General features: G+C 39.4%; 1 protein-coding gene across 3 annotated transcripts in view; it reads left to right on the top strand.

Moving 5' to 3' along the window:
* RIC8B (RIC8 guanine nucleotide exchange factor B) overlaps window positions 1–15,194 on the top strand; it is a 121,264-nt gene extending 106,070 nt beyond the window's left edge. For 2 of the 3 annotated variants that reach the window (XM_049783117.1, XM_049783119.1), the window contains one exon: window positions 14,514–15,194. In XM_049783117.1, coding sequence (XP_049639074.1) covers window positions 14,514–14,625 — 112 coding nt within the window. In that variant the 3' untranslated portion in view covers window positions 14,626–15,194. Of the gene's footprint in view, window positions 1–2,882; window positions 2,977–14,513 lie in introns of those variants that run through there. The other variant, XM_049783118.1, reaches the window with a different exon arrangement.
* Window positions 15,195–17,610: the final 2,416 nt, after the last annotated feature.

Genomic DNA, 17,610 nt, shown 5'->3' with positions numbered 1-17,610 from the left:
TTTCTTTTATTTTTTTTTCTTTTTGGTGTGCAACTTTGCAATTTTATCTTTCTGGTTGCTGCTGAAAACCAATAATTCTAAAATGTAATGCATCCGTCCAAGATAAAGTAAAGAACAGCTCAATAATTGAGTTTCTGAACACAAGTACTTGTGCTAATTAGGGGGTTCTAAAAACCTTTTCCCTTTCTTGCTTTACCCCTCCTTCCCCCAGGAGCCAGTTTTGAAAAATAATTAAATATATACTAATCAGCATCTAGTCACCCTAGAAGGGTTATTAGAAAATACCAATTCCTTTCACACTTGGATGAATTGCTCTATTTTCTGGGTCATACATTGAGTCACTGTCTCCTTTTAGGCGTCAGGTGACTTGAGTGATTGCTTTTGTGTGTTGGATCGCTTCTGCCACTTAAAGGTGAATTTCTTCTGGTCATCATCTTTTCCACAACAACTATGTAAAGATAGTATCCCACCTCAAGAGAATTAGCAACTAGAATGAAAAAGCCACAAATTTAACTGTTAAACAGAAAAGTGCATTAAACAAGTGAGACTGGCATAGTGTATGGCAAATCTGGGTACTTGGACATGTAGAGTTTGAGTTCTTTTCAAATGATGCTGGGAATGTGTGAAAATGGTAGAACTTACTTAGAAAGTTAGCTCATCATCTATAAAAACTAACTAGAACTTATGTGATTTTCAGCTAGTTCTTTTGATCTTACTTAGGAAATTAGAATTTACAGTTGTTACTATTATCACAATCTTCAGGAAACATTAGCTCTTTGCAAATGACTTTTCCCATACCTGGGTATAAAACAGATACTTTCTTCTCTGTGTCCTTCCCTAAAGAAATTTATATGCAAAAGAAAGATACTGGTTGGGCCAATATGTAGGAAATAGAATAACAAGTTCTGATTAAACATACTAAATTAAGATTTATGTTTGACTACTTCCCAAACTATCTAATACAGCTCATGAAACTGGTATAAGTACAACCCTTAAAGATGAGGCCTTGAGCTTAGATAAAGAGAAAGCTAGTGGGAGAAGTATAAACAAGGATTTTAGTAGAGCATTGGTGCACTACTAGGACATAGATCAATTAAATTATAGAGGCTTTATTTTCTTGCCAATCAGATGTGTTCTTAAAGGTTAGTACATTGAACTGGTTTATATATTCCAGCTGAATATATTTCAAGCTAACAAAGTGAGAGATGGGAGAGAGCTACCTGAGATAATGCATCATAATTTCCAGGTACTTCTCTTACAGAGAAATAACTCATTTTCTTTTTAATCTGGCGAGAATTCACGTATTTTCTACAAAACAGCCAATAAATAAATATATATAAGTCAACTATGAAAGACCCAAACCTCCCCTTGATTTACACTGTCTCCTCAAAGGAGGAGGAGAAGCATCCAGAAGCATCCAGGAGATGCCCAACTCAATCTAAATGAGAAAGATTTTTCCTGTATAAAACTTAGCTAATGTTTTGTCTTCACTTTAATGGTACCTACCAGGTTAGCCATTAAAGTAGAAGCAAAAGGCAACCTTGAGAATAGTTATAAGTAACATGCCTGTTGCATGATGTGTGGTGGGATCTTTACATGTCTGCCTTTGTGTGCTTCCTAACATTTCCTCTAACTAATAAGAGTAATTGATAAAACTAAGGAGCTTAGCAATAGGCATTCCAAAGCAGGAATGCAAAGAATGAAGTCATTCTTTATGTATCTTACATGTTTGTCTTAAGTTCATTCTCTTTCACTATTTTTGTTTGGTTTTTATATTTTGAGGTTTAAAAAAAATCTCATATAACCAAAATAGAGCAAATGAAGAGTAATTCTGGGAACATTTATTAAGCAATTACTCTGTGCTAGATACTGTGCTGATTCAGAGATTAGCATGATAATCTCTGCCTTTGTGAAACTCACATATAATGAAGGAAATAGCTATGATCTAGTCTAGAATACAATGCAGAAGGAAATAATGACAAAATAAGATTTGTGTTGAACTGTATGCTCCCAGGAAAAGCAGTTAATTCTGTCTGGGTAAATTAGGGATTGTTTTACAGGAAAGATAACATTTGCTGAATCTTGAAGCTTAACAGATATTTAATAAGCAAGTGGTGAAATAAACATTCCAGGTAAATGGAAGTTTACTTTTGATATTCACATATGCCATCATTCTTTTTAAGATTTCAGGTTGTCTTACAATTATTTGATGAATATATTATCAAATGTAAGGAAAGCAAAGCCCAAAGAGTTGCTTAGAAATGTCAAAGCTGGGGCCGGGAAGGTGGCACTAGAGATAAGGTGTCTGCCTTGCAAGTGCTAGTGTAGGACGGACCATGGTTCGATCCCCCGGCATCCCATATGGTCCCCCCAAGCCAGGAGCGATTTCTGAGCGCATAGCCAGGAGTAACCCCTGATCGTCAAACGGGTGTGGCCCAAAAACCAAAAAAAAAAAAAAAAGTCAAAGCTAATGGCTGGTAATAATCCATTTCCTTTAACAGTTTATAAAACATTGTCACATACATATTCTTTTTAGCTTCATAATAAAGTGAAACAGGAATTTCAATGTTCAGAACTCAAGACCTTGCTCTATCTGCTGTGCTGCTGTCTGTGTTTAAGAGTCGATGTTTGCCAGAACACTTCCTAATCATCCTCTGCAGCATTGTGCTAGCTCCTTGGCTATCACGGAGGAGATTCTGTATCTCCCAAACTCTTTCTTTATGCTAGAGTGTATTATAGCTTTGTCTGATTAACTTTCCTTTAAAAAAAAATGAAAACATTTAATCCTGGGCCTAGATTAAAAGGCATATGAGTCAAGTTTAGCACTGGAGGTGATGTGGCCAATGAATGGACACTAGACACTTCCTTTTTTCCATCCTTAGGAGAGCAGATGTGAAGGACCTGCACCAAGATGGTGGTTAGCAACAGTGGCCCGTGCCAAAGCACTTACCACAGTGATGACTAAGGTTGGTCATGCCAAATACATTACTGAGCCTGGTGTAGGATGTAGATATTTTTCATAACCAAAACTATGAACTATTCTACCCCATTTTAGATACAGCCACTGTTCTAATGTGGCTTAGATCTTTTAAGTACTTAGATCTTTACTTTAACTAGATTCCCAATGACACTGGAAAGACTGTTGCTTATTTTTCAACTGTGGAATGCCAACTTAATTGTTTTCCAAGCAATTTTGGTGGGGTTGTGGAGTTGTAAGGCTTGTGTTTGTGACCAGTGTTGATAAAGGGTTTGGCAGTGGATTTAAGAGTTTGAGAATAGGGGCCGGAGCAGTGGCACAGCAGTGGGGCATTTGCCTTGCATGCAGCTGACCTAGGACCAAGGTTCAATCCCCAGCATCCTATATGGTTCCCCAAGCCAGGAGCGATTTCTGAGTCCATAGCCAGGAGTAACCTCAGAATCACAGGGTGTGGCCCAAAACCAAAAAAAAAAAAAAAAAGAGTTTGAGAATAAGCTGAATCCTATAAATCCCATCATGTCTAGCTAGTATAGTGCCTTTTACCTGTGGTTTCCCATTGTGTGGTTATGAAATAATAACTACAATTGATACCCAATGTATGAAGTCATTTTTTGTTTTCTAAAGAAACCTTCATCGCATAAGACATTTTTGCTAATTCCTTTTCTAAGTAGGATATTATAATTCAGTACTAGAAATGATATGTGGACCCATGATTGGCTCTCTAAAATATTAGGATACATAATTTCTTTAATATAAAACTAAACGTAATAAAATCAAATTGATTTAATCTGGGTCATGAAATTTAGAAATTTGATATTTCAATCTGAGAGTAGAGGGATGAAATTTTCCTGCCTTTTCATCTCTGCTTTCTTTCTGTACATTGGGGGAAAAAATCATAAACTCCAAAACTCCAGTGGGAAATTAGGGTGGGATTGCGATTAGAGTTAGATTATGGTTAAGCAAGTCTGGTATAGCCGATTCAATTACATTCACCTTAACTACAGCACAGCATTTATATATAGTACTTCATCCTCTTCTAGAAAGGGAAAGAGGAGTCCTTGGCTTATACTTAAACTAACCTAAGAAAGTAATATTTTGTGTTTTAGTTTTGTTTGGACGTTTCTAATCTTAACTGTTTTTGGTTCCTAAATTGGAACTGGAAGTAATTATTCTTCTCCCTCTCCTTACTCAAGATACATTGCTTTTTTTTTTTTTTGCTTATGTATTCTACTATAAAAATCTAGATTATAAAAGTAATTTATATAAGAATTTATTTTACCCATTTCTTGCTCTTTTCCTTATTCAGTTTTCCACCCATGTCATTATATACAGTTTGGGACATGATTTTCTGAATAAATACAAGTGATAATTTAAGAATAGTTTCATATAACCGAGGGATTATTTTTAAATTTACCATAACTTGATAGGCTATCTTATGACATCCTATCCTCATGAAAAAAAAAAAGATGCATATTCTAAAGTATTAAGTAATTTAGTCCATTTACAAAAAATAACTGATTGCACCCCCTTTTATGAGTTAACCAAGCAAATTCTTTTCAATTACATTTCATAAATAATACCCAATTTTTAAAGCATTGTGAAATCTGTTATAGGTATTAGAGTATAAAGAACTTAATTGTATACATTAGAAATTGTTTAGCTTTGGTGTCCAGATGATTACTACTGCCTATATATGACTATTGAACATTTGAAATGTGGTTAGTCTAAACTGAGATGTTCTATAAGAGTTAAACACTCATCAACTTAAAAGGATAGTACCCCCCCCCCAAAAAAAAGAATGTAAGTGCTCTTTTCGTTCGATATAGATTTTTATGTTGAAGTTTCATTTTTTAATATAATGATTAAATTTACTTCTACTTGTTCTGTGTGATTACCAGAACATTTAAGGTTACACATATAGCTTGCATTTGTAATGTATGTTCCTATTCAGCACTACTCTTGTAAGTGGTTAAAACACACATTGTAAAGGAGCCAGGGAGAAAGCTGAAAGGACATGTATGTGCCATCCTTGAAGTCCAAGTTTAATCCCTGGTCCCCTAAGCATTGTCAAACAAGCAACGAACTGGACAACTTGAGAGCATTGTCTGACTGGACAACTGGACCTACTATTACCAGAAAAGGTCATTGAGTTCCATGAGCACTGGTTGGGAGGCCCAAAACAATAATTAATAATGACAATTTGTGAGGTTATTTGGAAAGCCAGTGACGAGAACACAGATTCAGCTTAATTAATACACCCTTAAGTTGGCGGGGAATACTTGAGAAAACTTGACATTAGTATATATCTTTAGTTTAAAAGGATGTATTAGTATATATCTTTAGTTTGTAGAGGGCTCTTTCACTAGCTAACTCCAAAGTAGAGTGCCTTGCTACTTTTGTATTGCCATTATCTTTTACACTATTGTATTATCAATACACTATTGTATTGTCATTATCTTTTAACTCTGTAGCAAGAGCCATTCTTTTGAACACCAGTTTAAGCACTAAATGCAGTGACTTGATTGGAGAAACAGCAAATAGGAATACTCTCACTAGCTATCTGCTCTCTTGCTTACTCTTCTCTTCTATTGTCTTTTGAATTGAAGAATACTTACGAATTTTGATTGCTATTACCCTTTACAGTAGTGTCAGTTGGCATGCTGACCTCTTATTCATATTTATTTTGCTAGTTTGAACAGTAATAGAAGAATTCTGTGGAGAAATAGTCGAGTTTTTTTTTTTCCACATTACCTTGGGGTTAAACAGTATTATTCTTAGCACTTTTTCTGTATGTCCTAACCATGCTATTTAATGTGAAGGGGTATCAGATTTTTAGCTCTGCATGTGATCTAACAGAAAGGAGAATAAAAATGAGGGAGTAATATTTATATCAATACTTTAAAAATGCTTCCATATGTGTTCTTCACCACTGACCATTAAAATATCTGTAAATTGGAGGATGAGCAACTCAGATTCAGGTATCTGGTTAATGACAGCCAAGAATCAGTCTTCAGATTCCAGTTGTCATCAGCTATCAGATGATTTATAATAAGATACTCTACAATTTAAGCACATGAGAAATAATAATAGGCATGTTTACCTAAGAAGAGGAATTTTGGAGGCTCTGCCTTCCATCCTGTATTTTTATAATTGAAATTCCCCAAATATCAGGTCAAGTGCTAAAAGTCAATACTGTATGGAAAAAGAAAACATCTTTATATGAAGGAAACCAGTAATAGTGGTCTGATTCTGTATTATATTAATGCAGGGTCTTGTAATTGTTTAGAGAAGAATAACTATGGATATTCTTAGCCATTCTTATATTCACTTACATTAAGAAAAGTCAACTTTTAAGACTCCTCCATTTTTTCCAACCATGGCACCCTTCTGGCCTTGTTTACCTTTGGTAGGCCCCTAAGACTCATGCTATGACCATCCCCCCATTTATGTGATTTTTTCATCTGTTGCCTCTTATAATATTCTGGGGCCCATAGGAAGTAATGCAACTACTCTGGAACTATTCATGCAACTTCCAACCTTTACCAGAGTTGAATCACCTGGTATGGACTATGATCTATGTCATTTGCCTTAGGGTTGTTCTATCTTATATATTGCCATCCCAGTTGTACTTTACCCCAGAGTTTGACAGTGAGAATGAGGGAAGGCTCTCCGGATTGTGTTTGAAAGATTTGCTATGGAGAAACCATGAGTATACTATTCTCTCTACTGGATTAATGACTTCGTGAAAGATCACTGGACCAGGCAGCACTGGGAAGGAAGGCATCACATGAAAGTAAAGTGAAAGTGAAAGGCTCTTCTCACAAAATGTAATTGAACATATTAAACAGTCTAATTCCTGTGAGAAAAAGTGAGCTAAAAATACAATTTCTTAAAAATACTTTGTGAAAATTATTGGAAAATCCATCTTTTGTGGATTGTGAACTGTATCTTGAAATAAGATGCCCTCTCAGACTTGAAATTACAAGTAGAGATTACAGAGCTGCAGTGGACAATCCTAGACTCCATTCTAGGCAGCATTTTTGGAAAAAGCTCTGTTATTTATAATGCTTTATATATATTCTATTCATCTATACTTCATATGTAAAAAGAAATTAGTTATGAAATGACTAATTTAAAATGTCAGGGTTCTTTATCTCCCCAAGCCAACCATACATTAAGAACGGGAATTTTTGTTCAAAGAAATGATTCCCAATTATCCCACCGTGGGTTTTCTTAAACATTGTAGAGAAGTCAACAAAACAAGTAACAAAACCTGCCTAAATAGCAACGACCCTCATTAAAAACATGATTAATCAGAGGGTGATTGAAGGAAGCTGTGCCTCACAGCCCTGCCCCCTTTACTTTTCTAATCATAGGACAAAATATTTTACATAAAAGGATCGGAACTATTATGCAGTACTCAATTAGAGGGAGGTGAATAGGTCTCTAACATGCTGTTTTATCAAAAGAGCAGACTGGTGTTTGCATGACTGTTGTTTCATTACAGACCCTGTCATTAATTCCATGTGTCAATACTGCCCTGTAGTACACAGAGCAGACAAGAAAGAAGAGCCCTTGAAAACAAGGGAATGATTTTTGAGTCGTTATCAAGCTAAGTGGCAAGCGGGAAGCTGAAACTCGTATAGGTAAATTTGAAGGGACTCTTGGGAGATCTGCAAGTGGGAAACAAGAATGCATTTTACCAACTGCTTAATTATGTCCTGATTTTGAACAAGTACACTTGAATTGAATGCTTTGTTTGTCTTGCACAAAAACATGTGCTGTGGGCAAGAGTCTTCTCTTGCTTTCAGATCAAGTAAGGTGTTGTATACACATACACATCTGGCCTATGTTCTGTGATGTGCAATTGGCATATTAGTATACAGACCCCTAAATAGCAGTATAATTTCTGAGCAAAGAGCTGGCATAGAAATCAGAAACACTAAAAAAAGCAGACCTATGTCTAAGGTTCTGAGAAGTTAAACAAGCCCAGGCATCCCAGAATTTCATATTTACAGGGAATTGGTGATTTAGGAAATGTTGACATATTTTTCTCTGGAAAAGGAAATAGACTAGATATAATGTTTTAAATATGGTATACACCCCATACTCTCCCAACCCCTAACCATTAAGGTTTTTTAGGGGTTCCTTTATATCTATAAAGGATTAGGATTGGCTAGAATAGGGTTTACTTTCTTGGACGTGCTTTATCTGTGTCCTCGTGCCTGGCCAAGCCTTTATCAATTATGGTTCCTTATCGTTTAGTAAGATCAAATTTCTAAATGATGTTTCGTTCCAGTTGAACATTCTTGGAGGCTTATCTCTTCCCTGGCCAGATGCCTGATCAGATGAGAAGCCCGCCATGATACTGTCACAGTGCCTAGAATGGGCTCTTTATCCAGTAGACATCACTGTACTTTTTGATGATAACGAGGGCAGTCTTAACTTATGTTAAGGCCTGTGTGTAGCATTGAAGGTAAGTATGAAGGAGCTGTTGCTATATGACTATATTAATCCTGATAGTATTAATCTATCATGCTTATATATCTGACATCTGGACTTCCTTTCAGATGGGACCTTCATAATTTAGCACCAGTAGTAACTCTTCATTAAATATCCTAACTACTGATGGCCCATCGTTGAATTTAGATCCTTCCTTATAGCATTTGCCACTGCTTCGATTAATAATCATTTTAAATCATCTGCTGTGGTTGTGCAGAAAGGATTTTGGTCTTAATGTTTGTCAGTGACGGGTGGGATACTGTGTTTGACTGTTAGGCTTAGAATATCTTGAATAGGGGCTTGATTTTTAGTACAGTGGGTAGGGCATTTGCCTGGCACACAGCTGAGCTGGGTTTGACCCCTAGTACTCATATGGTCCTCTGAATTTAGCCAGAGGTGATCTCTGAGCACTGCTGGTCATAGCCTAGAAAACAAAACCATGTATCTTGATTAGAAGGAAAGATTTAACAGTGTTGAGTATGTGTTTTAAAATTCTAGCAGCTTTTTAAAAGGAATCACAATTGCATAATATTATTGCATAACCTAATATTTTAGATAATTTAGAAAAATCTGGGGACTCATTTTGTCCAACTCTTTCATTTTATACATGAGGTAATTCAAGCCCGGAGAAGGAAGTGACATGCTCAAAGTACCCAGAAAGTTAGTAGAAGATGTAAGACTAAAATCTAGACATTGTGATGGCCTAAATAGAATTTGTGTATTTGAGAATTACAAGATATGTGATACAAAAAAGGACATGACATATGCTGGACTATCAAAGTCTGATGACACTGATTTATTAGGAAATAAATATAATTAATATGAGAATGGTTCCTGAGAAGTAGCCCTTTACCATTCTCCATTTATGCTATGACCCATGTATTCAGAACACAGCTATGGAGCACCTGCAATATGCTACCCTCCTATACTAGAAACTACAGATGACAGCCAGGTAAGACATTGGACGCTGTCCTTAAGTTGCTCAGTTTAGTTGAAAGGGAAAATTTTCTGGAAAGCATTATGCAGAATGTCCTTGAGGACATTAATTATATACCTTTGCCCATTGTGTAAATTGTCATGAAAGTGATATTTTTACCCAAAGTGCTAGTTTTTTTTTGGGTCATGGTTTATTTAATATCAGTCCCATAAAACTTCATGCCTTTATTTTCTCTGTGCAAGATTCTATCAGCTATAATTAGTCTCGGTTCATAAGCTTTTATTGAGGAACTGCCATCTACAGGGTATTGTGCTAGATACATAAGGGTACAAAACTGGAATAAAAGCATGGAGTGTCTTTTAAATGTCAGTGATCTATCATAGTTTTCAAACAATATAATTACTTTTAATAATAACTGGGATCCTTGAAATAAAAATCAAAATGCCTTTTTGGTCAAATCCAGATTTGTCAGAATTAGATTTTAAAGTCTTCATTCAGTTCTCTTTCAAAACTCATCTCTGTTCTGAGCTTCTTTTTCCTTTATCTCAGTCAAAGCAGATTGCTTGCCAGTCTCGCACACAACTAACTCTTGCGTCTGTGTCTTTGCTTGACTAATTAATTCTTCTGCTCCTGAGATACTTTTCTCCTCATGAGTTCATGTCCATCATTGCCATGACAGTTGGCAACGATTCCATCTCCTGCAAGGAGACTGGACATTGCTCACCCATCTCACATGTACACAGGCCATCTAAGCTTTAGAGTGACATTGCATGGTCTTCGTTACAGCTTTCCAATGTGTGTCCACATCTTGCTGTTATAAGTACAACAAACAGATCTTAATACATGGTACAGTCCAATAAAGCCAGGTTGTTTCCCAGACCTATCAATGATTTGATTTTTTACCTGTAGTCCTATAGTTTATGATAGAATAGAAAAATTAGAACTGTTCAAATGAAAGGAAGTATGAGAAGCCAGGAATCCACAGTAAAATAATTACATATCTGTAAGGGATCTCTGTTCCTTTTGCTCTAAAACAGGTCAAGAAAATCTTTTTAAACCAATTTCAAATACAGGGAAGGTGTATAAACGAACTGTCAAGCTAGGGAAAGCAGAACTCCTTCCTGTTAATCATCTCAAGCTTGTTGATCTGCTGTTCTGTATTTCTTTTAATATTATTTAATGTGTGTGTTTATCTTTTGAACTGACTAAATGCTTCTTGAGGACAAAGACCTTGTCTTTTATTTGCTTCTGCATATTCTTGCCACACTTAATCCTAGAGTACCCTTTAAGATACAGGGACAGGAAATGTATCTTGTGGGTCGCAGCTAAACTCTAGCCTTTGTACTTTATACGTTTGATGACAGTACAGGAAGGTAGGTGTTTCTATCTTGGTCCTACAGAAAAAGACATGGAAATTTGGAAAGTTCAAGGCCTTAACTGCTAGGGAGTGGCAGAGATCTATAATTAGACACCATACTTCAAAACCTTTCACTGTATCATAATAATAATACTTAGAATTTCTTGTAACTCACATAACCATTTCACTTATATTCATAATCCTTGCCTCATCATTAAGTAGATAGAGCTAGTATTATCATTGTCCCCCATTTCACAGGCAGGGAACAAAGACTCACAGACTTGCCCAAGATCACGCAACTGTTAAGTTGAAAAAGCCAGGACTTGACATGGACTTCTTGGCTCCCTGTATCACATCGCTGTCTTGATTCATTTGCACAATTACATGATTATTTGACCAGTTATCACTGACACTTTTCCTCCAGAAATGTCAGTAAGGCCAAGCATGACATGGTGCCGTGTGGGAGAGGAAAAAAATCACTTTTTTTCCCATTAGTAGAGGATATTTCGAAAGACAAACGTAGTGCTTGTCAAGATCATTCAAAACTACAACTTAAAAGAGAAAATCCGGGGACCAGAGTGATAGTGCAGTGGTAGGGCGTTTGCCTTGCACATGGCTGACCCAGAACAGACCTACGTTCGATCCCCAGTGTCCCATATGGTCCGCCAATCCAGGAGCGATTTCTGAGCTCATAGCTAGGAGTGATCCCTCAGCATCACCGGGTGGGGCCCAAAAACCAAAAAATATCCTGTAGTCTGCCTCCTACCCCGTTTTAAATTGTTTTTCATATATTTTGGGAGGAGGTTTGGGGCCATATCTGATACTTGCCTTGCACATGGCTGTTTGAGGTTCACTCCCTAGCACAATATATACTTGGAGTTCCCCTACAAAATTACCAGAGTCACCTTGAGCACCTCTGAATGTAACCCCAACCCAACGCCTTCAAATAAGATACATGATTCTGTTATTCCATAGATAAACTCCTAGAGCTTGACCATAAATCTTTTGTTACCTTTTTATTACATTCCGATGTAAGATTGGGCTAGGGTGTAGGGATGTACGCAGTAGATTTGGCTTTAAAACGTCCTTGGCTCTGAATGAGAAAGTACTAGCCAGCTATTTTGGTAACTAGCTCCAATCCCCCTCTTAATAGAAAACACAGGAGAGTTAGTGATGGTCTCCAGCCAGCCAGAAAGTCATTAGTGTCTTAATCAAATCTTTCTAGTCCCATTTGTAGGTCCCACTACTAGTTGTCCCTAACCCACCTCACTGGCCCTCAGTGTAGAACCCCATTACACCTTTGACTTTTCTTAGCCTTATGTTTTACTCCCCCAGGTTGCCCTCTTCTCCTGCATCAGTGGATAGTAAATAGTGTCCTTTTGCATCACCAGTTCACACTAGGAAACTATAAAATATAGCTGTGTTGAGAGCATCAATGGAAAACTTGATTCTTGCTCTCCACTCAACTTTGCTATCAGGTTGTCATGCCAGTCAGCTTCTTGAAACCCTGGGAGATGGTGGGGTGTTCCCATCCAGCCTGCTCCAACTGGGTCTTCAGAGCCGGAAGCCACAGCCGCACTTTCCACCCTAATTTCCCTCAATGTCCCAGCCCTTCCAGCAGATCATGGATCAACTCTGAAATGTTGCCATGTCTTTCCATCACCACTACCTACTGCAGCTTTCTGCCTCTTCTGGAGCACTGTTGCAGTAACATTTTAACAGCTTATCACAGCCAGTTGCCCTTTGTTCCTGTGTCTCCCACATGACCTCCAGAGATACTGCCCTATGTAAGCCTGATGAGGATGTCTCATAGGTACAACCTGAGCTCCTTGTGTTGGCATTGAACACTCTGGACTGCTGGACACGCTTGCAGGCTTATTCCTATAGCTTTGTCCTTGCCCCTTCTCACTCCTCCCATGCTAGGCCCTAGCACAGCTTCATGAGAACACAGAAAAAAAAAGAGAAGTAGACTTGTGGGCCACACAAGTGGAAGGACCAGACGGAGCCTTTTCCTTCATGTGTGCCCAACACAGGACATCTCACTGATGGTGGTGTGCTCACCTTCCCCGAGCTGGTTTTGTTTCTTCTCATCTCAGAATCCCTCCCAGTTTTTATTCATGATCCTGTTACATAACACAAACCACCATTAAGTTCTGCTTTCATATATTTGTTCCATCCACTCTTCAAGGGCATTAGCTATGCCTGGTCTTCCTTTCTCCCAACTTTGTGACTAACAGCCTGGCACTTACTTAGTTCTGGGCACACTCAGCCTCAGTGTGTCCTCCAGAGCAGTTGGAGCCAGGAAGACAGCTGTGGTGTGCAGAGCATGAGCAGGTGGGTCCTTAGGAGACCTGGGTCCCAGCTCCAGCTCTACCACTAGATACAGGTGACCATGGGCGAGTCACAGTATCCTAAGTAAAGGAGGGGGTTGAATTAAATGATCTCTAAGGCCCCTTTAACTTTAAGTTCTATCATTAGAACCCCATTTCTTGAATCAGTAAAAGAAGTTTCCTACTTAATAATAGCCAGAAGCCACAACTTAGCCAGTCAGCTACCCATATTACTCAGATAGGTATCTCAGACTCCAGATCTTCTGATTCTGGATTAAGTCATTTGCTTATCCATGTCCAACGAGCTGTTCTAGCCCCTCTCCCAGGATATTTCCCTGGCCTCTAACCCAGGCAACTGCTGTGCCCCTTTCCCAGGAAGGAGCTCTTTGTGCTGGCCTTAGGGGTCCAGGGGGGCAGAGAGAATTGGTTTCTTACTTTCTACCACAAACCCCATCCATCTGTGCCATGGCTGCTGCCATCTTGGTGCTCGATTCCTCTTCAGTGAGTCTGCCCATTTCTGGGACAAGTAAGTTTTAAGCAGCTCTTCAAAGCTACTCTGAGTACACACTGGGGGTGGGAGGAGGACCGGAGTTTGCGACTCAACCTGCACATGTGCCATCTTCTCCATGTAATAAATAAGAACCTATGAAAAGATTAAATCTAGCCTAAGGCTTTTTGATTGGCTTAATCAATAATTAATCATCTTTAGATGAGACTGTGATTTGTGGAGTAGATATAATTGGATTAGCTGAAAAGAGACAGTTGGAGAGCTTTGAAGAGATTAAAATGGCTGTCAATCCCATAATTAAACTGCCAACTGAAGCCATAGGAGTGGTTTGTTTTTTTTTTTTCTTTTAAGAGGAAAGAGCAAGAGAAGGAAAGGAAGGGGAGCCATTTGAGGAAGGTCAGCCGATTTGAAATGAATCGATTGGCACTTCAGCATGGCTAAGGATTAGAGAGGCAAAATCAAGTCTTAGAGGGGTCTATCAAATGTCCACGTGCTGCATCTGACTCAGTCACTGGGCTCAAGGGGATCCCGGGGGGGGGGGGGGGGGGGGGAGGGAGAATAGATGAAATGTTGGCACCTTTATGTTTAAAACAAAACTAATCCATAAAGGGGCGGGCTTTCATTATGACGCATGGGAGACCTGCTCCTTGTCCTGAGCTCATTCAGACCTTGACTTTTCATTGGCTGAGTAGGTTTGGCCTGTGTGAATGAAGGCCTTTTATCTCCTCTTTTTCTTCCCATGTGCCTTTCATCTTTCTTGTTTGAAACACAGTGAGGGCTTGTGGGGGAAAATACTTTGGTTTTTAAAGACTTTCCTTTTAAAAGGAGGTGAATTGGGCTGGGGGAGGGGGGTATGTATGTGATGCGGGTGAATACTTTTTCTCTCTTTTATCTTCTTCTAGAGAGGAGTTGCTGAAGCCAATGGGACTCAAGCCTGACGGCACAATAACGCCTTTGGAGGAAGCACTCAGCCAGTACTCTGTCATCGAAGAGACCAGCTCCGACACAGACTGAAAACATCACCTGCTCAACTCTTCATACTGCTTTCATCAGCATCTTTTCTCTGTAGCTCCAGGGGAATCTTTTCTCTAAAACATTTTTGCCCTTGCTTTGGCTAGAAACACATTAACTGGTTTACTCATTGAGGACCCAGCATATTTAAGACATGATCCTGTGTTTTTGCAAGACTGAGGCATTCGTACAGAGCTGCAGGTAGACAGAGTTGCATTGGCTAGCTGCAGAGGGGAAATCATTCCATTTCATCAGGAGGAAACCCAAGGACTTTTCACAAAGCAGCCTTGGCTGAATCTGGCCATTCTGTTTTGCTAAGATTCTTAACAGAAGATTCAGCCATGTCCTCCCTCTGACTCGCATGAGCTGCCCCCCCCACAGCTTTGTCAAACAGAGGGAGGCGTGAAAGAAGCAAAGGGAGTAGTGCTTAGTAAGGGCTGAGGCAAGCGCTGTGCATGATCAGGACTGACTGACGAGGTGGAAGCCAAGTGGCTGCTCCATAATCCTGCCCCACTCTCAGTTAAGTTTTCAAACATACACACACACACACACACACACACACACACACACACACACACACACGTAGACATGCACAGCCCTAGACTTGCAAACTCATCACACCTAAGAGGTTTGTGCGTCACTGACTGGAACTTCAGAATACGTTTCTCCCTGTGAAGAGTCCTAACTGATGGTTTAGTTCTGAGGCAGCTATACATGCCTATTTATTCCCTAATAACCTGAACACTAGTACCATGGAACTGAGCCCCATGTTTCACTGCATGGGGAACATGCATTCTGAGGTTGCTCTCGGGGTGCCAGAACAGAGGTCCTTAAGCCTGGTAGAAGGAACAGGACTCCCAGGATCGGGTGTTCATCTGTGGCCTCTGCCAGGTGCGGGCGTGTCCGCGGCACCCTCTGTACATAGGGGTCATTCATGTGTCACTGTGTGCCTGTGTGTGTTTCACCTTCCTACCGTATGTGATCAGTTTAACAGTAACTTTATTTATTAAAAAACACACAGTTACTGTTAAAGTGATTAAAGCTGTTTATTTTTACTCTTAGAATTGGTCATACGAAGAAGTAGAAAATGAATCATGCAATAGACAGTGGGTCTAGTTCACCAGTGACTAAAGTTGAAAGGAGTCGGTTTCCTTTTATATATCTCTATATATGTAAGTGGGTATATGCATGCATGTGTGTATGTGTGCATACACCCACATACATATATACACATAGATAATGTGCTTAACCACTGCCTTTTAAAACTTTAAATAAAACATTGGGGTTGATTCAATTTAGCCATCTGTGTGTGCTTCTTTATAGATGTATGAGGTAAACAATACTGTCTCCTAGTTTATGCTTTATAAAGTGCTTTAACATCCATTACTCTCAATTAAAATAAGCCTTTTTAAGGATAGGGAAAACACATAGATATTAGAAGTTTATTTATCCAGAAGTCACTTCTCTGGGAAAAAAAATCAGGAATAGAATTTTTAAGAGGCCTTTTAGCTGCCAAAAGAGATGTTTGAATATCTTGCATCTTACAATAGGCGAGATCCTCAAGAATCTCACTTTTTGCCTTTTTACCTAAATTTGCATATATTTCTAACATTTAGTTACCTAACTTTCCAGCCCACCAACAGTGGTTCAGGAGGAGGAGAGGGAGAGATGAAGGCCCAGGAGCACAGCCTCTGCCTCCAGGATGAGCCCTCTGAGCCCAGAAAGTACCATAGCATGGCCCAAAGATGACATTCTCATAATGATCCCCTGCCTTGTTTCCAGAATCCAGATTTCTCTATGAAAGGAGAGGAAGGCTCAGCATCTTTCAGGATTTTCAGTTATGAGACTTGGAGTAGAAGCAGGGGAAGGGGGACTTTTTAATAACATTCAATAGAATGAAGTTTGGCAATTCGTAATTTTAGATTTAAGTGAAAAAGTTTAGAAAAATAAAAGGAGTATTTTTGTTACTTCATTCTACAAATGCATTTTTTAAGTATTTTTATAATTTCTACAGTCAAAACGCTTTGGCATGTGTTAGCTAAGTGGAGACGTGTTGAGTACAGCACCCAACAGACCTATTTCCGTGTCTGTGCATCTGTGTTGCTGAGTCCTGTTGTCCTGGAGCTGCCACCGAGCTTTCCTTGTGCTGGGAGAGGTGGCAGGGAGAAGCTGAGTGCAACCTCACCCTGCCTGGTGCAGCTGTCCCTGTCTGTTGTCTCGTGTCACTGCAGCACATCTCATCCTAAAGGTCCTCTCTGGGGCCACCGTCCTACCAGCTCATCTGCTGCCCCCTCCCACACCACACCTGGGTCCCCTCCACAGGGCCCCTGTAGAACAGCAAGGCTGGGACGATGGTACTTCTCAGGCCATTTTAAGCAATAATTTCAGCAGAATCGGTGTGAAGAACTTTGTGAGCAGGATGAACGGAAGTGGAAGCAGGATTGTAAGACTTTCATAGCCAGTCCTGATATCAAACACGGCTATGGCTTGTGGAGGCGTCCAGTGGGCATTAGGAGGACACAATGATCGGCCCTGCTGCTCCCATCCCTCCTGGCCGTAGACAAAGGGTGAGCAGGCGAGTGTCTTAAAATGGAGCACCTGAGCTGCTGCTTAGAAGAAGAGGCAAAAGCTTGGGGGCCTAGCACACTCCAGGGGTCAGTCCTAGGAGGCAGGCAGGACACAAGTCATCTCCTTTATAAAGGCGCAAACACTAAACCTTCCCTCCCTGCCGCATCGGCCTCTGCCTGCCCCACACCACCTGTATCCGCGGCCTTCTCTCCCAATTATAAGAGTAATATATGTTTGTTGTGGAATTTTGGAAAATACAGTCAGTGATAGTTAATGCATCCAGATCCCTCCCCCTGAGGTAATCACTGTTACTGTTTTAGTGTTTTTGTCCTGTATTTTTTCTATGCATATATAATTTATTTTACTACGAGATTGGGATCATACTGTATTTACAGATTTGTATCCTGCTTTCTTTAACAT

The sequence above is a fragment of the Suncus etruscus genome, chromosome 11, assembly GCF_024139225.1.
Source record: "Suncus etruscus isolate mSunEtr1 chromosome 11, mSunEtr1.pri.cur, whole genome shotgun sequence".
Lineage (NCBI taxonomy): Eukaryota > Metazoa > Chordata > Mammalia > Eulipotyphla > Soricidae > Suncus > Suncus etruscus.
The sequence above is the reverse complement of the archived record's forward strand: the minus strand, read 5'-3'. Positions and strand labels throughout refer to the sequence as shown.